The sequence below is a fragment of the Rattus norvegicus genome, chromosome 1 (assembly GCF_036323735.1).
Source record: "Rattus norvegicus strain BN/NHsdMcwi chromosome 1, GRCr8, whole genome shotgun sequence".
Lineage (NCBI taxonomy): Eukaryota > Metazoa > Chordata > Mammalia > Rodentia > Muridae > Rattus > Rattus norvegicus.
This window is the reverse complement of record NC_086019.1, coordinates 78,139,051-78,164,864: the sequence shown is the minus strand read 5'-3', so window position 1 is coordinate 78,164,864 and position 25,814 is coordinate 78,139,051. Positions and strand designations below refer to the sequence as shown.

General features: G+C 46.4%; 2 protein-coding genes across 8 annotated transcripts in view; one reads left to right on the top strand and one right to left on the bottom strand.

Moving 5' to 3' along the window:
- Positions 1–1,921, top strand: part of Brsk1 (BR serine/threonine kinase 1) — a 30,655-nt gene extending 28,734 nt beyond the window's left edge. For 2 of the 3 annotated variants that reach the window (XM_063270832.1, XM_006228283.4), the window contains one exon: positions 1,262–1,921. In XM_063270832.1, the coding sequence (XP_063126902.1) occupies positions 1,262–1,419 (158 nt within the window). In that variant the 3' untranslated portion in view covers positions 1,420–1,921. The remainder of the gene's footprint in view (positions 1–1,261) is intronic. The other variant, NM_001127337.1, reaches the window with a different exon arrangement.
- Positions 716–11,136, bottom strand: Tmem150b (transmembrane protein 150B). 5 transcript variants are annotated; one of them, XM_039111105.2, is made up of 7 exons: positions 10,701–11,123; positions 10,012–10,088; positions 9,637–9,696; positions 9,480–9,547; positions 8,946–9,073; positions 5,976–6,159; positions 716–2,335 (listed from the first exon to the last, which is right to left on the bottom strand). In XM_039111105.2, the coding sequence occupies exons 2-7, from the start codon at positions 10,077–10,079 to the stop codon at positions 2,127–2,129; spliced, it is 717 nt and encodes a 238-aa protein (XP_038967033.1). In that variant the 5' UTR covers positions 10,080–10,088; positions 10,701–11,123; the 3' UTR covers positions 716–2,126. The 5 variants fall into 5 exon arrangements, with proteins under 5 accessions (XP_038967033.1, XP_006228329.1, XP_038967034.1 ...); XM_006228267.5 differs by having other exon boundaries at positions 10,012–10,369; positions 10,701–11,122; NM_001107476.1 differs by lacking the exon at positions 10,701–11,123 and having other exon boundaries at positions 1,472–2,335; positions 10,012–10,374.
- Positions 11,137–25,814: the final 14,678 nt, after the last annotated feature.

The following is a 25,814-nucleotide window of genomic DNA, read 5'->3' as shown; positions in this document are numbered from 1 at the left end:
ACACCGAAAAACAAAAACAAAACAAACAAGAAAACCCCAGTGGCAGTAAAATGGCTTAATCAGTAGGATGCACACCAACCTGAAAATTTCATCCCCAGAACTCAGTGGCAGAGTACTTGCCTAGCTGGGCAAGGCTCTGTTCTCAGCTCCAGGAAAAAGAGAAGCCAGCCACTGCAGTGTAGTCCTATAACCCCAGCTCTGGGGAGATGGGAACAGAACCCCTAACTGGTCTAACCAACTGATAAGTTCCAGGTTCCATGAAAGAATCCACTCCCCAAACCATCCTCTGACCTCCACTTGTGTGCCATGGCACGTGTGTGTCCCCACATAATACATAAATACATAAAAAATAAGTACATAAAAAATGTAACCTAAGAGATAAGATGCCAAGCCTGATGGCATTTAATCCCTGTATTCAGAAAGCAGAGGCAGGCAGATCTCTTTGAGATTGAATACAGCCTGGTCTGTATAGAGTTCTGGTTTCACATAAGCTTGTGTGCACACACATGCTACCACATATGATATGTAGTGTGTGGCCTTCTTCAGGTCAGCAGAAGGGTCTGACACCCCCCCCCCAATAATTCACAATACTGTGAGCCCCATTCCTGTAGAGTTACCTAGTTGTAGATAAAGGGTATTGAAGCCTTATGGTTGCCCCTGAAAGCCGAGCCTTTCTTGTAATGGGCTAGCCTGGGCCTCAGACAAACTGGGCAGGTTTTTCTTTTTTTTCTTTTTTTTTTTTTTTTTTTTTTTGGTTCTTTTTTTGGAGCTGGGGACCGAACCCAGGGCCTTGCGCTTCCTAGGCAAGCGCTCTACCACTGAGCTAAATCCCCAACCCCTGGGCAGGTTTTTCAAAGCTAGAATGTACCTGTGGGAACTCATGGGTACTCATGTAGGAATGAGTGTGCTTCTCTGTGGCAGCTGTCTTGGGGCTTCAAGTCCCACAGATGGTGGACATAACAACCTCTATTATGATTGTCGTTGTTATTACTACTGTTAACGTTTGTTTATTTGTATATTGGGGGTGAGCACCATGGTATACATGTAGAGGTCAGAGAACAACTTGTGGGAGTCAGTTCTCTCTCTCCATCTGTATGGGTCCCAGGGATTAAATTCAGATCATCGGGCTTGGTGACAAGTTCCACTGAACCATCCTGCCAGCCCAAGTTTGGTTTCTTGGTGCTACTGTGACCAACAAACAGGAGCTCAACCTGTGTTCAGCAGCCTGTCTGCCCATGCAAAATTACTTCCTCCTTTGCAGATGAGAAGAATGGAGCCCAGACCCGGCCTGCTGGTACCCCACCCCGAAGCCTGCAGCCTCCACCAGGCCGCCCTGACCCTGATCTGAGTAGCTCTCCCCGCCGAGGACCCTCTAAGGACAAGAAGCTCCTGGCCACCAATGGAACCCCTCTACCCTGACCCCAGGGGGCCAGGGAAGGAGGGGAACCCCCTCCACCCCCTTCCCTGCCCCCCTACTGTGAATCTGTATATAAGGCCCAAGGAGTATGTTGGGAGGGGGGGACACAAAACTTGGCCTTGCCCTGCAGGGATAGGGCTCCAGGGGCCATACCCAATGGGGGGAGGTTCTAGGGCAAAAAGGGGGTGGGAGCTGTTTTTATTTATTTATTAATTTATTTATTATTTTATTTATTGATCAAACTCTGCGGGTGGGGTGGGGGAGGGATGGGGGTGGCTTAGCAGATCCGGACAGGGCCCTCTGTCTCTGTGTCATCCCCAACCCCCACTCCCCTTCATGGGCCCCTGCTCCCCACCAGGTCCTTCTCCCACTCCCCTATGACCTTCTGTACGGATTTGCTCTCCCGGAAGGAATTCTGGTTTCGCGTGATCCTGCCTGCGTCCGTGTCTGATTCCGCCGGCGGCAACAACAACAACAACAAAAATAAATAGCCTTGATCAGGGACAGCTGGCTGGCCTTCGCCTCTCAATTCCTGGGGTGCTTCTGATCACAGGGACAGGTGGGTACCAAGGTACTGCCTCTCTAAGCAGTGAGCACAAGTCCTCCTCGCCGTGCACTCATCAGGCTGTCCACATCAGCCTCCAGCATACTGTTCGGCGAGCCTGGGATGGCTCCATCTTTCTTCCTCTACCAGTAGTGTGGGGCCTGGTCAGAGCACCATTGCCATCTGTATATTTGGAGACCCAGAGGGAGCTTGTTGGAGGCTGGAGTCCAGGTGGGGCTGTAAGTGCAGGGTGCAGCCACGGAAGCTGGAGAAGTCCACGGCGAAGAAGCCAAAGAGCACAAAGAGCAACATGGCCACTGTCCACTCGCAGATAGCCGAGGCAGAGCGCATGTGCAGGGAGTGCAGGACAATCACTTCACACCAGTGTCAAGGGTCACACGGCACATGCTAAAGCCCAGGGCCCACCTCAGAGGCCCTGACACTGCAGGCTGGCATCAGCACATCTTTGGTCCTATGAGGTGCTCCCCTCTCCTGGCATGACTAGTCACACTTCACACCCACATCCCTTCAAAGGAATTATAGCTGTTATCCCCATTGCCCTCCAAACCTTGCTTCCTCTCCATCAGTTCCTCTGTTTGTCCTCTCTGGTGACTCCGATTAGCACTGGAGAACTCCAAACCCATTTTCCATTCTGGATCCTTCCCGATCCCAGAATGACTCTCCCAAGAAAAGTACCATTTCGACGACCTCCACATGCATTGCTGCTTGGTTTCTCTTTTTCCCCTTGTTTGGGTTTATTTTGAGACAGGCTGTCATGTAGTCCAGATTTGCCTTGAAGTTAGTATGTAGCTGACACTGACCTTGAAATCTCAATCCTGTGTCCATTTCCCTAATGTTAGAGTTCTGGGCATCTGGCACCATAACTTGTTGATTCAGTTCTGGGGAATGAACCTAGAGCTTCCTGCACAGGAGGCAAGCAAGCATTCTACGAACTGAGCTACATCCTCAGCCCCCACCAGTCTCAGGCTATTTATAATTTCCTTCCTATTTTGTGACCCATAGCTCCTCCTCCACATGAACTCCTTAACAGAACAGAATCTCATTGGCCTAAACCTGTTCCTCTTTCTAAGGTACCCCACTCTCCCCTCAGAAATGAGTTGACACTTGGGAATTCCCTAGTCCCTAAGGCTTGTGATCACCCTCTGTCTGCTCTCCCCATCGCCCCCTGCTGCTTCAGACAGGTTCCCTCAACTCCTTAAACTTAAACCTTTAGCTGGTGGTGGTACCTCATGTAAATCTGAATCTACACAGTGAGTTCCAGGCCAGTCAGAGTTCTGGTGTGAGACCCTATCTCCAAGGGGGGAGAAAGAAAAGAAAAGGAACAAGCTCCTCATTCTCTTACCTTCAGAGGTACAGCCCAGAAGGGACAATGGTTTCTTTCTTGCCGGAACCTCACACAGCACCAGTCCCATCCCCCACTTCCTCCATCCGCATCGTCTATCAATGAATTTCCCTATTCATGTACTATGTGGAGATCAGAGGACAACCCAAGGGAATCATTTTCTCCTTCCACCATGAAGGGATCTAACTCAGTGCATTTATTTACTGCACAGCCATCTTGCCCTTCTATGCATCCTTTGTTTTGTTTTTTGAGACTTTCTCTGTGTATCTCTGGCTATTCTGAAACTTGGTCTGTAGACCAGGCTGGCCTTGAACTCAGAGATGCTCCTGCCTCTGCCTCCTGAGTGCTGGGATTAAAGATGTGTGCCACCACTCCCTGGATCTACACATGCTTTTTTTTTTTTTTAATGTATTTTCCTCGTCCGTCTGTAAGTTATTCTTCTCTAAAAGTCTTATTAAAGTTACCTGCACAATCCAGTTTTTTGGAAGGGGTCTAGATATTGAACCCAGCCCCTTTCCTAGGCAAGCTCTTTATCACTGAGCTGTATCTTTAGCTTTTTGATACGGTCTGCTTGGCACAGAAATCATCCTCCTGCCTCAGCATTCCGGGTGCTAGCATTACAACTTTTCACCAAATCTGGCTCCTTTCATGGATTTAAAAGCTTCTTAAAAGTGGCAGGTGGGAGTTGGGGATTTAGCTCAGTGGTAGAGTGCTTGCCTAGCAAGCACAAGGCCCTGGGTTCGGTCCTCAGCTCCGGGGGGGGGGGGGGGGGGTAGGTAGGCCTGGAGAGATGGCTCAGTGGTTAAGAGCACTAACTGTACTTCCAGAGGTCCTGAGTTCAAGTCCCAGCAACCACATGGTGGCTCACAACTGCCTGTAATAGGATCTGATGCCCTCTTCTGCTGTATTTAAAGACAGCTGCAATGTACTCATATACATAAAATAAATAATTTTTTTTAAAAAGTGGCAGGCAAACCCTGGAGAATGATTCGATGCTTAAGAATACTGACTGCTTTGATCCCAGCACTTGGGAGGCAGAGGCAGGCAGACCTCTGAATTCGAGGCTAGCATGGTCTTCACAGTAAGTTCCAGGATAGCCGGGGCTACACAGAGAAACCATGTCTCAAAAAAAAAAAAAAAAAAAAAACCCTGAGAGACAGACAGACAGAAGGAACCTGGGTTTGATTACCAGCACCCACATGTTGGCTCCCAACCATTCATAACTCTAGTTGCAGGGGGTTCAACACCTTCTGACCTCTGTAGGCACCAGACACACAAATGATGCATATCCATAACGCTAGCAAACAATTATACCCACCAAATAAAATAGCAGATCTCATAAAGAGGCCGAAGGCTGGGGCAGGCAAGATGGTTCAGCAAGGGATGGTGGGGCTTCCCACCAACCCTGTAATCACATGGCAGAAAAATCACCAAGAAATCACATGGTAGGAAAAAACAAAAATCTCAACGTAAGTGCTGTGGCCAGGAGCACCCACACACATAGATTCACAGGCACACACCAAATAAATGTTTACAAGGGGTGAGGTGGGGCTGGAGAATGTAGCTTAATTGGTAGAGGGCTTGCCTGACACGGAAAAAACCTTGATTTCAGCCCTCAGAACCTGGGGCGAAAAAGCAAGGTGTGGCACCCCACACCTAGAATCCTAGTAATTAGAAGAGGCAGGAAGACCAAAGTCCCAGGTCGTCTTTGAGTTTGAAGCCATCCTGGATGGCGTAGCTGGCTTTACATATTCTCCCACCACCACCACCAACACACACACACACACACACACACACGCACACACGCACACACTGCTGACTGACTATAATAACATTTCTGATTATGCCAGAGTAAATACTCCTTCCCATCTAGGCCATTTTGGGTGGCTTATATGAACACTCTGGGAAAAGTGTTGGGAAAAGATGGTTGAGGAACTAACTGATCTTTTGGAGCGCACAATTCATTTGCAACCTGTCACCAATCCCAGCCAGGAGTCTCTCTCACCGTGTCCAAGAAACTTTTCTTGTCTGAGTCTGCTGCAGCTCTTTAGCACTCAGAAAGACGCTGGACATGCCTGGCTGGTGTCCCTCCCAACCGATTATTAACAGAACCTTCCCCTAATGCACATGCTCCACGCCGGGTATACATCTAAGCATCTTACAGAGCTCTATTTCATCCTCACATACTGAGGTCTGCTTGTTAACTACCTGCATTTTCACTATGTAGCATAGGCTTGCTTCGGGCTCACAGTGATCCTTTTGCCTCAGCCTCAGCTACCTGCATTTCATAAGTGAGGAAACCGAGACACTTCAGGGATGTAAGAAACCAGCAGAAGTAGTATATGGAAAAATCGAGGTTCCTGAGCAACCAATCTGACTTCAAGATCAGTCCTATCCACTACATTTGTTTTGTTTCTGGGACAAAGGCCTACCACATAGCCTAGGCTGGCCTTGAACTCACAATCCTTCCTCCCTGGTATTAGGATTACAGGCTTGTGCCACCGTGCCTGGTTTCCACTGCTTGGGAGCTGTAATCCTTGATGGACACTAAGGCCCAGACACATGAAGGGACACCCACTGTGGTACACAACAAAGGCAACAAGCCCAAAGAGAAGCCATCTTTGACCAGTCCTCACCCCCAGGAAGGATACTGGTCACGATGAGGATGGTGGAGAGGCTGCAGAGACTCAGGCGCAGAAGCCTAATCCAGTGGGGCCCAGGTTGGGGCAGGCCTTTCATCCACCAGGACAGAAAGAACTGTAGCCAGAAGTACAGGTTGCCCAGGATGAAGGCCAGAAAGGCCCCTGCCAGGTGTGTGGGCTTCTGGTTCTTCTCCTAGGGGAAGGGAGGAGAATTGAGAATAAAATTAAGGCAACAGCAGGAGAATGAGAGGAATAAGAGACTTTGAACCAGTCCAACAGTTATAATTAAAAGTGCAAATCTCGGGGTTGGGGATTTAGCTCAGTGGTAGAGCGCTTGCTAGCAAGTGCAAGGCCCTGGGTTCCGTCCCCAGCTCTGAAAAAAAAAAAAAAAATGCAAAACTCGGGACTGGTAGAATAGCTTAGCTGGTAAATAAATGATTTCAGGCACTGACAGAGGAAACGAAGTAACACCTAAAAGATATCCTCTGACCTCCACCCACATACTTCAGCAAACATGTACTTCCTCCTCTCTTCTCTCCCCCCCCCACCTCTCCCACCTCTCCCACCTCTCCCACCTCTCTCACCACTCTTACCTCTCTCTCTCTCTCTCTCTCTCTCTCTCTCACACACACACACACACACACACACACACACAGAACCTGCCACCCTATCACCAACTTTCAGAATAGGTACCTTGGCCCTTATCAGCTCAGCTCAACAAAGCAGTCATAAAAATTATTTTGTGTTTATGTGCATGCCACATGTCTGGAGGCCAAAAGAGGGTGCTAGATCCAGTGAAACTGGAATTATAATCGATGAGTGCTGGGAACCAAGTTTGGGTCCTCCAGAAGATCTAATCGTTCAAGCCTCACTATCAATAATAGCACCTCCCACAAAGTAGAACTTCAGGAAACATGCATAGAATAAATTTTGCATTCTCAAAGTGAGGAGAGGTAAATGTACCCCAAAGGGGAAAGTCTCATTGTTTTAGGTTTTTGTTTGTTTTTACCCCAAGTTCTGGATTAAACCTAGAATTTCAAGCATCAGGGCAATCACCCTACCTCACTACAGTCCCAGCACTAGAGACAGGGTCTCACAGAACCCAGGCTGGCCTTGAGCTTGACATGTATGACCTTGAACTCCTGAGCCTCCCAAGCAATGCAGTAATAGGTTTGAGCCACCATGCCCAGCAAAATTGTGGGATTTTGTTTGTTTTAAATATTTCACTTGTAGAGGCAAGGTGGTAGGTCAGAGAATAAGGTGCCAGAGTCAGTTCTCTCCTTCTGTTATATGAGTTGTGAGGGTCTAACTCAGCTTTTTGGGCTTGGTTGCAAGTGCCTTCACACGCTGAACCAGCTCAACAACGTCCAAGTTTCAATACTTGACAGGTGAAATTCTCTTAGCTATCATAATGGTTTGTGACTTACAGAAACACATGTTAAAATATATATAAGTAGGTTTTTTTGGTTTGGGGTTTTTGGGGGGTTGTTTTTGTGGTTTTGTTTATTTGTTATTTGGTTGGTTGGTTGGTTGGTTAGTTTTTTGAGACAGGGTCTCTCTGCGTAGCCCTGGCTGTCTTGGAACTCTCTCTGTAGACCAGGCTAGCCTAGGACTCCGAGATCTGCCTGCCTTTGCCTTCAGTGTGCTGGGATGAAAAGCATGTATCATCATATTTTACATAAGTTTTTTTAATGCCACATGCCATCTTAGCTGAAGCAGGAAGATGCTGAGCTCAAAGCCAGTCCTTGGCTATATAGTAAGTTCCAGGACTGCCTCAGCTAGAAACAAACCTTGTTTTTAAAAAAAAAAAAATCATGGGCTGGGGATTTAGCTCAGTGGTAGAGCGCTTACCTAGGAAGCGCAAGGCCCTGGGTTCGGTCCCCAGCTCCGAAAAAAAGAACCAAAAAAAAAAAAAAAAAATCATGAAAGATCAGGGAGGGTAGTGGCACTGCCCTACAATGCCATAACAGTGGAGACCGATACAAGAGACACCCAAATTCAAACTCAGCATAGATACATGATCAGATTGTCTCAAATAACATGGAGGGAGATGAAGCCTAGAGAAAGGGCTAAGGAAGTTCTTTGGAAAGGCACAACAGTAATATTAGGGACTGAGAAGGCAGCCAATCATACAGTGCTTGCCTAGGTTTGGTTCCCAGTGCCCCATAAAACAGGAGTGGGATTCACCTGTAATCCCAGAACTCAGGAGGTAGAGCGGGAAGTCTGGGGGAGTTCAAACCTGTCCATATTGAGTTCCAGACTGGCCGTGACTACCTGAGACCCTCTCAAAAAAAAAAAAAAAAGTCCTTAAGAAAGGAATCTGATAACGATAACATAGTCATAGGTTGAGAGACATAGGAATAAATAAGCAAGCAAACAAATAAATTGTTGTTAAGAAAATGACCCTGGAGGCAGTCTGAATATCCTGTGGTCTTGCCCGCCCTCACCTCTCCATCTTTTCAGCAAGAGACTGGACATCAGAGTCAGAATATAAAATACAGTGACAAGATAGACCAGTGGGATTTTTCCTACCCTCTGTCCGTTCATTCATTCTAAAGTTAATTTACAGATCTTCATGAATGCCAGTACTAGAATCTGTGACTCCGTCCATTTCTGACCACCAACAGATAAGCTGATCGCTCTAGGGTACAGCCAACGGGAACTGAATAGAATTCGGTGGAGATTCTGATAAGACTCAATCACTGTACCACACTGCAATAATTTCATGACGAAATAAGGCAGATAATGGTGGTCGCAATAAAATTCTCTCAACCTCCGAGGGTTCCACAAGTTTCTGAAAACACAACCTAGTACATACCGGACACTCCGTAAAGTCCTCTATAGTGCAAGAGTCGCGAGAACCACAAATCCCAGAAAGCCTTGCGAGCCGAGTACGCAGAAAAAGCCACTAGAAGCCTTAGGAAACGTTGGGAAATGTAGTCCAGTTTCCGGCGGTGGGTCCCCCAGGTTGCATCTCACCTGGAAGTTGCCTACTATGGAGGTACCCACGGCACAGAGGATCCCCGACCACAGAATTAGCTGGTTTTGCCACGTTTTGACACCCCAGTCCCGTAGTTGGTGATAACGCACAATGCAGATCCAAACAGCTAGAAAAAAGACATGAGCAAGAGTCAGACTCATCACAGGATTCGCAGCTGAAATAGAGGGTTTGAAACAGGAAAAGGCTGGTGTCGGAGTTAAACATAGGATAAGGGAAGAAGGGATTTGGAGGTACGGGGCTTGGAGGTTTGAGGAAAAGGGGCTGGGATTTGGATTCCTGGGTCTGAGAAAGAAAGGCTGGAGTAGGGAGGGACTCTGGATCTGAGAGAAGAGAACTGGAATCTAGACTCCTGGGTATGAGGAAGGAGGTCTGGGGCCTGAACCTTGGGGTCTGAGGGAAGGCGGCTCCTGGCTCTCAGGGAAGCCGGTTGCTCTGATCTGGAGGAGGAGGAGACAGGAACCCTTTAGGCAGCTTTGGGCTGGTAATGAAAGGAAAGGTCTGGAAATACTTACCTAGAGCAGCTCCTGTATTGAGGATTTGGCCGAAAATGCAGCTCTGGGGAGCGTAAGAGCCACAGTTACTGCAGAAGAAGAACAGGGTCAATCCTTTGGCTCCTCCCAGACAAGACCCTCTATTTGTCTCCCCCACCACTCCCTCAGCCATAACAACCTGATAAAGGGGAAGCCTTTCTCGAGGTCCACAGAACCGTTAACCACAGCAATTGCAAAACTGAGAGGGAGGAATATAGGAAGTCAGTAAAGATATCTTAGGGATAACTCTTATTTCTGTTCGCCAAACAAAACACTTCACTGTGTTAATGGACTTCTGGCCCCCATCCTGTGTCACAAGAAGCCATCCCAAAACCAGCTGTCCCCCCTCAGATCCAAAAGTCCAGACACTAGCCCTCCTCCCTCAGACCCTGGAGTCCAGCCTCCAGCCCTCCTCCCTCAGACCCAGGAATCAAGCCCTCCTTCAGACCCAAAAGTCTGGATGCCAATCTTCTTCCCTCAGACTCAAGCATCCTTTAGGGCCCCTGCTACTTACACAATCCAGATGCCAGCTATAGCCCACAGAGCTAAGATGACAGGCAGCAAGGAGAGGTAATTCCACATTGCTGGGCTCTGCAGTAGAAGTTAAGAAGCTGGGTTTCCCACGTCAGCAAGCAGTCTTCAGGCGTGTGGTGCTGAGGATGGACTCCTGCTTCAGTGGCCCCACTAGCTGGAAGGCTGATGCAGGCCAGCCTTTGCTCAGGGCTCTTCTCCCTATCTTCCTCAGTCCTAATCAATGATGTTTGTCTGTTTTCCTGCCTCTTCACTGCCAGTTCCCAGGCTCCTGGTTCCCTTAGGCCCCTCACCTTTCCAAGTTCCTTCAAATTCTCTCCACTTCCTTGATATATTTAAACCTGAGTGACAGTTACAGGAAAAAAGGGCTTTGATTCCAGGTGTGGCAAAAGAAGGCAGGCGTCCGCATTCCCGAAGAGGCAAAGTCCAGGCTGAGTGTGTATGAGATATTGGGCCTTGGGTCTAATCAGTAGTCACCTTCTGTGAGCCACACAAACAACCACTTCCGGTCTCAGATTCGTAATAGCAACACCCTTGATTCAGGGAGCCCCTAACTTCCTTCCTACAGTTTTGTGGGTTCAACGTCCAAATTCCCCAGGTACTTTATCCTCCCCACAAACTACATACAGACCCCTGGAATGCATCTTCTGAAGTCCAGCCACCAGTACTTACCAGCAAATGCTGGTCTCTTAGTTCTGGATCCTTCTATAGCCCCAGCTGACCTGGGATTGGTGATGTTCCCATCCTGTCTGTCTCCTGAATAGCCGGAATTACACTCTCATACCACCAGTCTGCTTGTCCGTTCTGGGTTCAGTCTTTTGGGTTGCTTGATGTGGAGTCTTGATGCTTCCACCCCACATCCTCCTCTCCTCTTTCCTTCCCCTCACACTTTCTTTTTCTGTTCTGACAAGAGTTCCCCAAAATGGGCAGGGTGAATGTGAAAGGACATAATGGTGGTAAGATCCCCATCTGAAATCTCTTCCTCCACAAGCAGCTCCTTCATCTTTCTTTGTTTTCTGAGACAGAATCTTAGTACATAGCCTAGACTGGCTTGAAAGGCAAGGTCCTCCTATCTCAGCCTTCCTAGTGCTGGGACTAGGGCCTAGAGAGATAGATGACTCAGTGGATAAAAGCACTTGTTCCGGAAACAAGAGAATCTGAATTTGAATACCCACCACCCACCACTTAGGCACGCCTGTTTGTGCATACCACTGTTGCATCAACAGAGTCAGAGACAGATTCCCAAGAGCCTGCTAGCCTAAAGGACACCAAGCCTCCCTTCCAATGAAGAGACCTGAAGGGAACGGGGAGAAGGTAAAGAAGCCACCTGGCATTTCCTCTAGTCCTAGCTTGTATGCGTGCATTCACATGGTGCTACATGCCTCCCACACGCACACACCCCAATGAAATAATGGTCATGATAAAATAATTAATGCCAAGCCGGGCACTGGCGGCACACTCTAATCCCAGCGCCCGGGAGGCAGAGGCAGACAGATCTCTTGAAGTGGCCAGCCTGGTCTACTTGGCAAGTTTTAGGACAGCCAGGGCTATACAGAGAAACCCTGTCTGGAAAACCAGATAATAATGAATGGCCCGTAAGATGGCGACACGCAGGATACCTGCTGCCAAGCCAGAGGGAGGACCTGAGTCCTGATTTTCATCTCTGGGACACACACGATATAGAGAACCGGTGAACTGAACTCCACACGAATGCCATGGCACAGGCAAAATAAGCAAAGTAATAATTGACAATGATCATGGAAGCCAGCTGCCATCTTCCTTCAAACATTTGCTCCCTTCTAGTACCCTCATGTTTGGGTCATATCTCCATCTTTAGCTGATGAATCAGGCAGGAGTCGAAATCCTTTCCCTTCCTCAGTCAGCACACCCACCCACCCCCAATCCCACCCCTGCCCTTCTTTCTCTGTGTGCTGGCCTGGAACTCAGAGACTGGCCTACCTCTGCTGGAATTAAAGGTCTGTTGGACCAGTACAGCCTACACCTAGCTTTTCTTTTCTTTTTTCTTAAGAAGGTGGTCTCCTTTTTTCTTTTTCTTTTCTTTCTTTTTTTCTTTTTTTTTTTTTTTTTTTTTTTTTTTTCCGGAGCTGGGGACCGAACCCAGGGCTTTGCGTTTGCTAGGCAAGCGCTCTACTACTGAGCTAAATCCCAAATCCCCAACCCCTTAAGAAGGGGTCTCATGTAGCCAAGGATGACCATGAATTCTTAATTCTCCTTGCCGCCACCTCCAGAGTGTTGGGATGTCAGGTGTATACCACTAGACCTGATTCATTTAGGGCTCATGCATGCTAGGCCAGTACTTTTACCAGCTGTGCTGTATTCCAGCATGCCATTCCTTTTTTTAAATTTTTAAAACATTAAATTTATCTAATTATTAAATAAGCAATTGTTTACACATTACATACATACATACATACATACATACATTGATTGATTGATTGATTGATTGATTGATTGATTGAAGCAGGGTCCTGCCAGGTGGTCCTATATAGCCTGGAACTCACCACGTATACTAGGCAAGATCCAAATTCATAGAGATCCACCTACTTCTGCCTCTGAGTGCTAGCATTAAATGTGTGTACCCCTATAACCAACATCATTGTGCCTGCGTGGCACAGTGGCATGTGTATAAAGGTCAAAGGACATCCTATAGGACTCAGTTCTCTCCCACCATATGGATATCAGAGATTGAACTCAGGTCATCAGGCATGGTGCCAGGCACCATTTTGCATATTCACATCATATGTCACCACCATACTTACCTAGCCTGTGACTGTTTCATTAGCCCAAACAGACGCTCCCTGCTCATGTGTTTCCATCTGTATGGATTTAGCTACTGTACACTGTTCATGGAAGTTGACCCCTACCTACACAGCCTTTTCTGTTTGGCTTCTTTTGTTTTTATGCTGTGTGGTGGAATTTGTTTTTATTTTTTTTAAAGACTTAAAAAAAATTCTCTCTCTGAGTGTGTGTGTGTGTGTGTGTGTGTGTGTGTGTGTGTGTGTGTGTGGTGTGTCACACACACTCATGCAGGTGCCCTTGGAGGCCAGAAGAGGAGTCAGATGCTCTGGACCCAGAATTACAGCTGGTCGTAAGCCATCCAACATGGATGCTGAGAACCAAACTCCGATCCTCTGGAAGAGCAGGAAGTACTCTTAACTTCTGAGCCATCTTGACACCCCCTATCTTGTATCTTTATGTTGTTTGCTTGATTAGATATATAGTTTTACATACTTGAAACCGGTGTGGGAAACTGGTTATGTAATGGAGCCTGACCTTGAATTCCTGATCCTCCTGCCTCCCGTTTCAAGTTTCCAGGTGCTAAGTTGACTATGCCCCAGCCAATCTAGCTTTTTGTATTCTCTCTCTCTCTCTCTCTCTCTCTCTCTCTCTCTCTCTCTCTCTTTCTCTCTCTCTCTCAGTCCAGTCTAACACAAGGTCTCTCTACATAGACCCAGCTGTCCTGATACTCACTGTCTAGACCAGGGTGGCCTCAAACTCACAGAGCTCCACCTGCCTCTGCCTCCTGAGCCTGAGTGCTGGGATTAATAAAGGCTTGTGCCACTACGCCCTGCTAATTTTTAAAAAATTTAGTAGAAAACCACACAAAATCCTAGCACTGAGAAACGGACCTGCGTACAACGTCCCATGTCTAACCAAGAAGCTATTTGCAATTGAAACCTGCTGATAAAGACAAATCAGTTTCCTGCAGTGGAGTATCATGCGTATATCAACCACAGCCCATGGGTAGTTGGCCAACACGAAATGGACTTGATCTTTTTGTTTTGTTTTCTCTATTTTCTTTTTTTTTTTGTTGTTGTTGTTGTTGTTGTTTGTTTTTGTTTGAGCTTCACTGTGTAGCTCTGGCTGTCCTGTATCTAACTCTGTAGACCAGGCTGGCCTCAGACTCAGAGATCTGACAGCTGCTGCCTTCCAAGTGCTGGAATTAAGGGCATGCACACCACTGCCCGGCTTCCATGTTTTTTCTAGGTGTGCTTTTATTTTGTTTTGTTGTCTTCTTTTCTTTCTTTCCTTGTTTCTTTCTTTCTTTTTAAGTATTTTTGGGGTTTTTTTTCCATGTTTTTGGTTTTTTGTTGTTTTTTTTTTCTGAGAGAAAATATGAAGTTGAATGAGGGGATGGGAAGGATCTGGGAGAAGTTGAGGGAAGGAAAAGCATGTGCTAATATAATTTTAATTAAAATGTTTTAAAGGAAGATAAATAGAAATAACATTTAATAGATTAATCACTCACTGCGTTTGTGGGTTGTCTTAATTTGGGGGCTATTTTAACTAAGTCTCTTGGAGTCTTGTGTCTCCCACCATTTGATGCCAGCATCATCTCTAGACTTGGTCATCAAGAAGGCAAACACCAGGGCTGGAAAGATGGCTCAGTGGTTAAGAGCACCCAACTACTCTTCCAGAGGTCCTAAGTTCAATTCCCAGCAACCACATGGTGGCTCACAACCATCTGTAAAGAGATCTGATGCTCTCTTCTGGTGTGTCTGAAGACAGCTACAGTGTACTTATATATAATAAATGAATAAAATCTTTAAAAAAAAAGGGGGGGGGGTTGGGGATTTAGCTCAGTGGTAGAGCGCTTGCCTAGGAAGCGCAAGGCCCTGGGTTCGGTCCCCAGCTCCGAAAAAAAAAAGAACCAAAAAAAAAAAAAAAAAAAAAAGAAGAAGGCCAACACTAGATGTAGCTCCTTGACCTCAGACTCTCTGTTTTGTGACTTACCCAGTCTGTAGTCTCATGTTTACAGCAGCAGAACACAGACTGAAACCCACACCATATCTTTCTCATGGCTGTGTGATGGTCTACTGGTCCCATCCCTGTGGTCCTAGACCTTAAATTCTGCCAGATTCCCAATGTTTTGCACTTAGGACTCTGGGTCCTGTTGTGCTAGACTTTTCCTAGGGAGACTGGACTCTCATGTGTCCTAGACACATGAAATGTGTTCATCTTCCAAGTCTCCTAAGTCTCCTGTCTTCCTCCTGGGAGAAAAGTTTCATTTGGGAAGAAACCATTGTACAAAAGCCTCCCTTCCCTGAGATGGGGAAATGAAGCTAAACAGGTCGCTAGCAAAAGTGTTTGAGACCAGAGACACCTATTTTCTCAGCACTCTGGCAATGGTCAGGCATTTCAGAAGGTTGATATCATCCTCACGAGTTCAAAGCCAGCCTGGGCTACGTGAAATATATTTTCTTCCTTTTTTCCCTTTTTCCTTTCTGTCTTTCTTTTTTGTTTTGTTTTTGTTCTTCGAGAATATCTTTAAAACAATATTGAGGTGCTGGTGAGCTGGATCAGGAAGTAAATGCGTTTCTTGCACAAGGCCTGACTATCTATCAGTCTGAGTTTCCCCTGGGACCCAGATCAGTAGTAGATAAAGTGATTGCCAAATAAACGTGAGGGCATGAGTTTGGTCTCCAGACTCCATCTGGCGAAAACAAAAAATAAAATAAAATAAAATCCTTGGGGATGCTGGAGAGATGGCTCACCATGTATGGAGGCTGCCATCCAACCTGACAACCTGAGTTAGACCTCAGGGCCTCACACAGTAGATAAGAGCCAACTCCTCCTGGCTGTTGTCTGAGACGTACCCCAAATGTGCTCTAGTTGCACAGTCACACAGACAAATGAATAAAACATGTACGTCTTAAAAATTTAATTTAATTGTGTTTAATTGACTCTTGTGAGGTCTGTGTAGTCCTGGCTGTCCTAGAATTCCCTCTGAGGATCAGGATAGCCTGGAATTCACAGAGATCCATCTACCTCTGCCTCCCTAGTGCTGGAACCAAAGGTGTGCACCACCATGCCTGGCTCATAAATGTAATTTTAAAAAACAAGACAAAACAACTGAGCATTGAGGCTTGCCTGTAATGGCAGTGCCAGAGAATCAAAGACAGGTGGATTCCCGGTGCTCACAGGCCAATTGGCCTAGTTTAGTTACTTCATAAGCTCCAGGCAGGTTACAGACCCTATCTCAAAAATCAAGGTGGGTAGTACACCTAAAGTCTGGCTTGCACGGGCATGCACACATGCGTGCACCTCCCCCAAACTAGAACATACAAACACACAGGGGTGAGGAAAGCAAGGTGTAATGGGCACAGTGGCTCCGGAAGAAGAGATTGCCAGAGGATATGAGAAATGGGAAGTGGGGCCAGGGAGCTCATGGAGACACCTCGTCAGCCACACTTAGATGGTGAGAACTTGCAGTGTGCACAAAGGCTTCTGCAGTGTTGAGGCTACGTGGAAGTACAATGCTTCGGCCAGGTCTGTGGGAAGCTGCTGTAGAAGAAACAAAGACCCAAAGTTCCCAGATGCCATGAAGGCTTGGGATGGTTCTGAGGCTACCTGGGAATCTTGTGAGGTCTTTGAGCCAGGCAGAGTAAGAGGAAAGGACACTGAAGTATGGAGATGGGAAACAAATAATAAAAGTTGGGTGTACTAGGCATGATGACATGGGCCTTTAATCTCACACACAGGTGAGTCTCTGAATTAGAGGTTAGTTTAGTCTGGATAATGAGTTCCAGACCAGCCGGGGCATAATGAGAGCCAACCAAAGAAGAAAGACAGACAGATACACACACACACACACACACACACACACACACACACACACACAGAGAGAGAGAGAGAGAGAGAGAGAGAGAGAGAGAGAGAGAGAATGGCAGCTATATTGGTGAGTGCCTGTCATCCCAGTCCCAGCACTGAGGAAAGAGAAGCAAGAGAATTCCTGCAAGTTTAAGGCTAACTCAGTATATCCAGAATGTTCCAGGCCATTACAGCTATGTAGTGAGACTCTGTATCAAAAAACAAAATCACAAACAAGGCTAAGGATGTACTCTGTTGCTAGAGTGCTTGCCTAGCATTCATAAAGCCCTGGTTTCAATCCCAAGCACAATGCTCACCAGATGTGATATTGCACACCTAGGGAGTAAGAAGCAAGAAAAGCAGAAGTTCAAGGTCATCACGGGGAATCTGAGTCCATCCTGGGATACATGAGGCCCTGTCTTAAACAATAGAGGGAGGGGGACAAAAGGAGGGAGAGAACCATTAATGTGCCTAGAGTGTCTGACATTAATACTCTGTCTCTTTCCTTTTCTCTCTGTCTCCCTTCACTCTGTCTCTTCTTGCTTTGTGTCCCCCTCTGTCTGCCTCTCTATCCCTCTCCACATCTCTCTGTCTCTGTCCCTCCTTCTATCTGCCTCTCTATCCCTCTCCACATCTCTCTCTGTCTCTGTCCCTCCCTCTGTCTCCTCTCTCTCTCTCAATCTCTCTGTCTTTGTCTCCTCTCTCTGTCTGCCCCTCTCAATCTCTCTCTCTCTCTCTCTCTCTCTCTCTCTCTCTCTCTCTCTCTCTCTCTCCAGGATCTATCTTTTTTTTTTTTTTTGGTTCTTTTTTTCGGAGTTGGGGACCGAACCCAGGGCCTTGCGCTTCCTAGGTAAGCGCTCTACCACTGAGCTAAATCCCCAGCCCCTCCAGGATCTATCTTACTTGCATCCACTCTCCTGCCTCATCCTCCCTCCCAGTGGCTGGGATTACAAGGCAATGTACCACACCCAGGGATTGCTTCATTTCTTGACTCATTTCTTTATGACTCACACACATACACACAGCCCAGTGGCCCCGAGGACAGAATACCTGGGATTATTTCAAAGTGCATGGATTCAGGAGATTGTAGAAGGCAGTGGTTGCACTGGTAGCCTGCTTGCCTGTCGTGAGGCCCTGGTTCCCAAGTGAACACTGAAAAGGAAAAGGACTAGATCCAAAAAAACTGGAGATTTCCGCTCAGAAAGGCTTGAGTTCAGACATCACCTTTATTTAAAAAATATTAGGAGTGGCTATCTGTGGTTGCCACAGGGAAGACCCTGATAACACAGATTAGCTAAGTAGTTCTAGAGAGCTACAGCTTGAGGAAAGTCTCATTAAGCTAAAGTACACTTTGGTTCCATCCCAGAGTCTCCAGACCAGAATCCAGTTGATGACATTTAAAAAGTTACATTTTCGTTTATAATTTGTGCATTTGTGTGCATGCATGTGGGTACCTGTGTGTGCATGTGTGTGTGTGTGCATGTTGTGTGCATGTGTATGTACATGTATGTGTGTGTGCTCGTGACCCCTCCCTCCCTTCCAGCCTCCCTCCTAGTCCAGCTTCTAACTCATGCCTGTATCTTTTCCCCTCCCTTTCTGCTTCAGACCCTTCGGGGTGCTGGACTCAGCTGGTAAAGTAGTTGTTTCCCCAGTTTGAAGGCCTCAGTTTGATCTCCTGTGCCCAAGTTAAAAAATAAATAGGACTGGAGAGATGGACTAGAAGCTAAGAGCACTTGCTGCTCTCGCAGAGGATCTGTGTTCCTAGTACCTACACAATAGCTGACAGCCTCCTCTGCTCTCCTCTGAAACCATGCACACTCACAAAGTGTACATACATACACACATACACACATACATACATACATATGCGTGCACATATGCACACACGCACACACAGGCTAACTCTTGTGCACATAAAATAAAACAAAATGAAATAAAATAGCTAAGCAGTGGGTAGCATACATCTTTAATCTCAGTACCCGGGATGCAGAGGCAGGAGGATAGCGGAGTTTGAGGCCAGCCTGGTCTACAGAGTTGAGTTCCAGGATAACCAGGTATACATAGAGAAACTCTATCTCAAAAAACAAACAAACAAACAAAAAATCCAGAAAGCAGGGCCGGAGAGATGGCTCAGTGGTTAAGAGCACTGACTGCTCTTCAGAGGTTCTGAGTTCAAATCCCAGCAACCTCATGGTGGCTCACAACCATCTGTAATAAGATCTGATGCCCTCTTCTGGTGTGTTTGAAGACAACGACAGTATACTCACAGAAAGTAAATAAATCTTTAATTAACCCCCCAAAAAAACAACAAACAACAACAAAACATCACCTGAGCATTCTGACATCTGCCCCCCCCCTTCTTTGTCCCCTCCCTTTGCTTCCGTTCTCTTCATTTTTCTCCACTTTTGGCAGTAGTACATATTAATCTCTTTCTGTCTCTTTTTCTTTTCTTTCTTTCTTTTTTTTTTTTAGAGCTGAGGACCGAACTCAGGGCCTTGTGCTTTCTAGGCAAGCGCTCTACCACTGAGCTAAATCCCCAACCCCTTTCTTTCTTTCTTTCTTTCTTTCTTTCTTTTTTTTTTTTTTTTTGGCAAAGTTTTATGTAGCCCAAGCTTCCTTTGAACATCCTGCCTCAGCACTCCCACATTCAGGAATTATATGTATTAGTTGCCACACCCAGCTTCTAGACTGTCTCTTAACTTATGGCAGGTTATAGCTTTAGAGACAGTCCAGGGATATTTTCTTTGGCTGTGATGCTCTGGCTAGCTTAGTATATAGCCCTGTTCCTACCTTGAGGTGCAGGGGTTCCCCTATATTGTTGCCTCTCAAGACGTACTTCTGTCTCTAAGTCCCGGATCAATTGTACTTTTTGCCATTCTGAATACCTCTGTACTTACTGTTGGTCTTCAATAGCATCTAGTGGGCCGTTCTTATATTTTTCCAAAGCCCTGGCTTTGCAGAGGTAGTAACTGTGTCCAGGGCAAGCAGATGGCTATGTGACTTGGCTCTTGCAGACAACACAAGAGATGTATACATGATGAGGGGAAAAAGAGGAAGGGGAAAGAGGGAAGAAGATGGGGGATGTGGTGTAGGCGGTTCTGACTCTGGGAAAGGGAGAGGAGGGAGGCAGAGAAAACCTCGGTTCCTGGAGAGCTGATGCCCCAGTGGGTGATGCAGCACAGAGAGTTCCCACAGGCAAATGCATGGGGCTAGGAAGCAGGTGGAAGGTGAGAGGCAGGAGATGAGAAGTACAGTAATTGCATAATGGGTTCAAGCTTCCCTTAGGGACTGATAAGAATGCTTTAGAACTCCTTAGAGGTGATGGTTGTATTGCCGCTGGACCAAACATTTTTTTTTAAAAGATTTATTTATTATATATAAGTACATTGTAGCTGTCTTCAGACACACCAGAAGAGGGCATCAGATCTCATTACAGATGGTTGTGAGCCACCATGTGGTTGCTGGGATTTGAACTCAGAACCTCTGGAAGAACAGTCTGTGCTCTTAACCAGTGAGCCATCTCTCCAGCCCTGGACCAAACATTTTATTTACTGTTTTCTGACAGTCTCATGTAGCCCATGTCTACATTGGTTAACAAAGGGAAGGGGGAAAAATTGGTGACGGGGGAGATGACCCAATTTGGGTTTTTTTTGTTCGTTTTTCTGTTTTTGCTTTGTTTTGTATTTATTCTGTGTTTATGTGTATGTGCATGTGTGGGCATGCTGGGATTGCCCTGTGCACACGGAAGCCAGAGAACAGATGCCTTCCTGTGGAGAACAATTTTCATTCAACTTAATCTTTTCTCCCTTACTTCTTCTGGGGTTGATATTATTTCATCTCTCAGCAGATCTTTAAAAGAAAATAGTATGCTTATAGTGAATGTGCTCCTGTGTGCGTGTGTGTGCGTGCGTGTGTGTGTGCGTGTGTGTGTGTGTGTGTGTGTGTGTGTGTGTGTATGTGTGTGTGTGTCAGAGTTGGTTACAAGTGCCTCTACTTTGTGAGCCATCTCACTAGCAAATCAAAAGAATGTTAAAGACATGTTATTCCAGTCCTGGGGAGGCAGCAGCAAGAGGATCACGTCAAGGACACCTTGTGCACCATTCAGAGGACAATCTTCAGACATTATGTCCAGCAAACTACCCCCCCCCAAAAAAAAAAAAAAAAAAAAAAAACCAAACCACCACCCAAGCCAGACATTTATAGGGAGGTTGACCAGATTGTTACAAGCTGAGCTGATGAGGGACTAGATATAGATGAGATCACAGAAGTCATGGGAGACAAACAGTTAAAGACTGGAAAGACAGGGGAGGTCAGAGAAAGATGTCCTTGTTAGAAAGTCAGATTTTAATCTACGAATGTGTTAATTAACTAGAACAGCATCAGACCAAAGAAGTGCTCAGCACCTCCCAAATTTCTGCCTTTAAGTGGGGGATTTGCTTCTAGGACAGCCAAAGATACACAAAGAAACCCTGTCTCAAAACAACATAAAAACAAAAACAAAAAGAAGGGATTCGCTACATGGTCCTGGCTTTGTTATGATGGATCCATCAGAGAAAACAACTTGGACACAGGTTCAAGCCAAATGAAAACTCTTTTGTTTGTTTATGTTGTAAAAACATTGGCGTCTTTCCTGCATGCATATCTCTGTGGGGGTGTTGGATCTCCTGAACTGGAGTTACAGACAGTTGTGAGCTGCCACACGTGCACTGGGACTTGAACCTGGGTCCTCTGGCATAGCAGCCAGGACTGTTAACCACTGAGCCATCTCTCCAAGTCCTAGAGAGTCTTTATTAGCTGGCAGTGACCACGCACACTGTGTGTTCCTGATCCCAGTGTAGCCACAAGCTGTTCTTGGGATGAGCTTTTCACAAAAGTCATAATCTATCTTGACATACTTTAGTTAACAGGGACAGTTAGCCACAAACAGAGTTGTAGAAGCCAAAGTTGTGGGAGCCATATTGGATTTGGGCCTGGTTGCTTTGTCACTGTCTGGCCTTAGTCTTAGATTGTAGGATCAAAAGCCTCTCCCTGTAATTTACGGCACAAGAAGTTTGCATTCACAGAATGTTTTCAGCTGGAACAAGACCCTTCTGGGTCTCCAGCAAGGTTTGACTCCTGCTGAGCCCTGCCTTTGCATGTGGAAGCTTTTTGTCCCCTACTGGGAACAGTCTGGCCAGGTACTTCTCACCTGAGTCAAAGAATTAGGTTGGCCTTCCTGGTTATTTTCCTAATTTATTCAGGTCACATAGTCGGTCCTTTGTTACCGAAGTCTCAGCCAGGGTTCCCCACTGTGCTTGACAGATACCTGCTAGGTGGTGTTCTTTGGATATATAGTTTGGTCAATAAAGAAACCAGAAGCTCTCTTCCTCTTCTGGCTTGACACGAATAACCTGTGTGTGTGTGCTTCTTTCATCCCGCAGGCTTTCGCCCGATTCTCGGTACGGTGTCGGTGCTGGCGCCGACAACTGGAGGTTCCACCGAGATCGGAGAAGAAAGGGGTACCTACGGGACGTCCCGGGAGCCCGGCCGACATAGGAGAAGGGACGGATTGGGTGAGTGGATAGCTAAAAGGAAAATTTTCGCGCCATGGGAACTGCGAGTTCTACTTCACAGCTAGCTGATCAGATAGTTACTTTGCTCGAGCATCAGGGAATTGGTGTAAAGGAAGAATTTATTAAAACATTAGAAAGGACTAGTCCTTGGCTTGTTCATTCAGGAGGACTTAATATTCCTGATTGGGAACAGGTTATGAGAGATTTGCAAAGAATGCTGCGGAGACGTGGCCCGGAGAGCATTCCTGCTGCCACGCTTTCCTTGTGGAGATTGGTCAAGGATGCTCTCATGAGCACTAACGCTAAAATAAGGGGACAGATGTCAGAGATAGAAAGAACATCTGGAGCGGCGCAAGATGATGCCTCTCGTAGGTCCTTACAAACCTCTGATTCAGATCAGGAGTCTTGCTCCAAAGAGGAGGAGAGACTTCAGTAGAGGAAATAGAGGTGCCTAAGAGGAAGATTAATAAGCACAGGGCCACTGAGAGATCAAAATCTCGTCCCCCTAGTGTAAATCCCTTCTTTACAGGAGAGGGAGCTTCTGCTCCTCCTGCCTATGAACCCTATTCTTCCTTGGAGTGGTGTTGTGAAGACAAGGCTACAAGGAGAGGGGTAATTTTCCCTGAGCCTCCCCTTGGACAAGGAGCGGCGTATCCTGTTGTTGAGGTCCCGGACCCCAACAATGCAGGTCAATACAGAAGACAACATGCTCCTCTGAGTTTTAAGGAGTTGAAAAACCTGAAAGAGGCAGTTTCTGCCTATGGTCCCCTAGCTCCCTTTACTTCTGCCATTTTTGAGTCCTATGTTGCGTCCACTCTGACTCCTGGAGATTGGCAACAGTTATGTAGGGCAGTATTGAGTGGTGGAGACTTTCTATTATGGAGGGGAGAATTTCAAGAACAGTGTGTACAACTAGCTAGACTTAATGCGCAAGCAGGATTTCCCCAGAGGGATCTAGAAATGTTGACGGGAACAGGACAATATGCGACCCTTCCAGCCCAGATTCAATATGACCCTGCCATTTATGCTCAAATTTCCACAGCGGCAGTTAGAGCTTGGAAGGCCCTGCCCAATAAAGCAGCTGGAGAACAATTATCGATGGTAGTACAAGGACCCTCGGAACCTTTTCAGGAATTTGTGGATAGATTATTACATTTGGCTGGGAAGCTCTTTGGATATTGATATTGATACTGCTATGCCTTTAGTGAAACAATTGGCGTATGAGAATTCTAATAAATGGTGTAAGGAGGTTATTAGATCTCATAAGAATAAGAGTTTGATTGACTATATTAGATTGTGTAAAGAAATAGATGGGAATTATGTGATGGGACAGGTCATGGCTGCAGCCATGAGGAAGGGAAATGGAGGAACCACAACTTGTTTCAGGTGTGGACAACCTGGACATTTTAAAAGAGCGTGCCCTCAGAACAAAAAGATAGGAGACTCTGGATTATGCCCTCGGTGCCGTAAAGGCCATCACTGGAGAAGTGAGTGTAGATCTAAGGAAGATGTTGAAGAGCAGCCTTTAAACCTTCCGGGAAACGGGAGACCGGGGCCCGCTCCGGGGCCCACAAGCCAGAGTGTATGGAGCCATGAAAACTTCTGTGGTAGAACCTACCCAGACACAGTTTATCCCTCAGACCAATCCTTTTTGTCAAGGACCTGGTCAGAGGGACCCCAGGAAGTGCAGGACTGGACCTCTGCTCCTCTGCCAAAGCAGTGTTAACCCCTCAAATGGGCCCCCAGGCACTTGGCACTGGGGTACATGGGCCTCTGCCCTCCGGGAGTATAGGCCTTTTATTAGGCCGCAGCAGTGCCCTGATGAGAGGAATAAAAATCTTTCCTGGAGTGATTGACTCCGATTTTACAGGAGAAATTAAAATTATGGTTTCTGTAGAAAAGGGAATTGTAGTCATTCCTCAAGGGGATAGGATAGCTCAATTGGTCCTTTTGCCCCGGTTTCATACTGATAATCCTGTGTTTAAATCTGCCTGTGGTAATCAAGGTTTTTGGGTCCACAGGGCCCGGAGCATTTTGGCTGTCCTCCTTAGAGAATCGTCCCACGCTTACTCTAGGGGTTGAAGGAAAGCCCCTGCGTGGGCTCCTAGATACCGGAGCTGATACAACTGTAATAGCTAAAGCTCTCTGGCCAAAGGCCTGGCCGCTAGAGATATCTCACTCCACCCTACAAGGAGTGGGGACAGCTACAGCTCCTCTAAAACGATTCTTAAATGGAGAGACGAGGAAGGACATGAAGGATGGTTTCAGCCTTTTGTCTTAGAGCAAATACCTACCAACTTGTGGGGACGAGATGTGCTCAATGATATGGGGGCTGTGCTGACAACTCAGCCTGTACGAAATGTAATGAGGAAGCAAGGCAAACCTAGTAGTGTAATCAATAAAACAGGCTTGGGAAATTTATCCTAAGGGTCACTGTTAATAAGCCTCCGAATGTTAAACCTTTGCCCATCACCTGGAAGTCTAATGATCTGGTGTGGATTCCACAGTGGCCCCTATCCAAGGAAAAATTGGAGGCAGCTCGTCAATTAGCACAGGAACAATTAGAATCTGGTCATATTGTTCCTTCCACTTCCCCTTGGAATACACCTATTTTTGTGATTAAGAAAAGGTCTGGGAAGTGGAGATTATTACAAGATTTAAGGGAAATCAATAAAATTATGATACCTATGGGACCTACTCAGCCTGGTCTCCCTACTCCTGTAGCTATACCTAAAAATTGGCATATGATAGTTATTGATTTAAAGGATTGTTTCTTTACTATTCCGCTAGATCCTAAAGACTGTGAGAGATTTGCCTTTAGTATTCCTTCCATAAATTTTCAAGAGCCTTCTCATCGCTATCATTGGGTCGTGTTACCTCAGGGAATGGCCAACAGTCCTACCATGTGTCAGGTGTATGTAGCCTCTGCCCTAAAGCCTTTAAGGCAGAAATACCCACAGATTTATATCGTCCATTTTATAGATGATATCTTGGTAGCGGCTGAAGTCTCAGCCAGGGTTCCCCACTGTGCTTGACAGATACCTGCTAAGTGGTGTTCTTTGGATATATAGTTTGGTCAATAAAGAAACCAGAAGCTCTCTTCCTCTTCTGGCTTGACACGAATAACCTGTGTGTGTGTGTGCTTCTTTCATCCCGCAGGCTTTCGCCCGATTCTCGGTACCGTGTCGGTGCTGGCGCCGACAAAAGTGTAGGACTTGTTCAGCTAGGAACTCTCCCAGAACTGTGAACTTTGCTGAATTTTAGACATCTGTTTTTGTTTTGGCAGAGGGTGCTGTCTCTGAGCTGGGTTCCAAGGCCAGAGTGCAACGTCCATCATGGCGTCAGTTGTACTAATGTCTGGGGTCTATTAACGCCTGGGGGCCTGTTATAGCCTACCTCTGCCTATGGGGTTAGAGTCGGGTGCCTGTAATCCCAAAACTCAGGAGTCTGAGGCAGGAGGCTCTTCTGAGTTTAAGGACAGCCTGAGCTACATAACTCTGGCTATAAGAAACCCTTTCTCAGAAACACAAAAAGCAGCCAAACAATGGTGGTAAGTGTCTTATTTTTTAAAGATTTATTTATTTATTATACATAAGTACACTGTAGCTGTCTTCAGACACAC

Coding starts and splice junctions, on each gene's coding strand:
- Tmem150b (XM_039111105.2), bottom strand. CDS start 10,079: ATGTGGAATTACCTCTCCTTGCTGCCTGTCATCTTAGCTCTGTGGGCT. Junction 9,697..10,011: donor ATAGCTGGCATCTGGATTGT/GTAAGTAGCAGG, acceptor CCTCCCTCTCAG/TTTTGCAATTGCTGTGGTTA. Junction 6,160..8,945: donor CCATAGTAGGCAACTTCCAG/GTGAGATGCAAC, acceptor CCCTTCCCCTAG/GAGAAGAACCAGAAGCCCAC.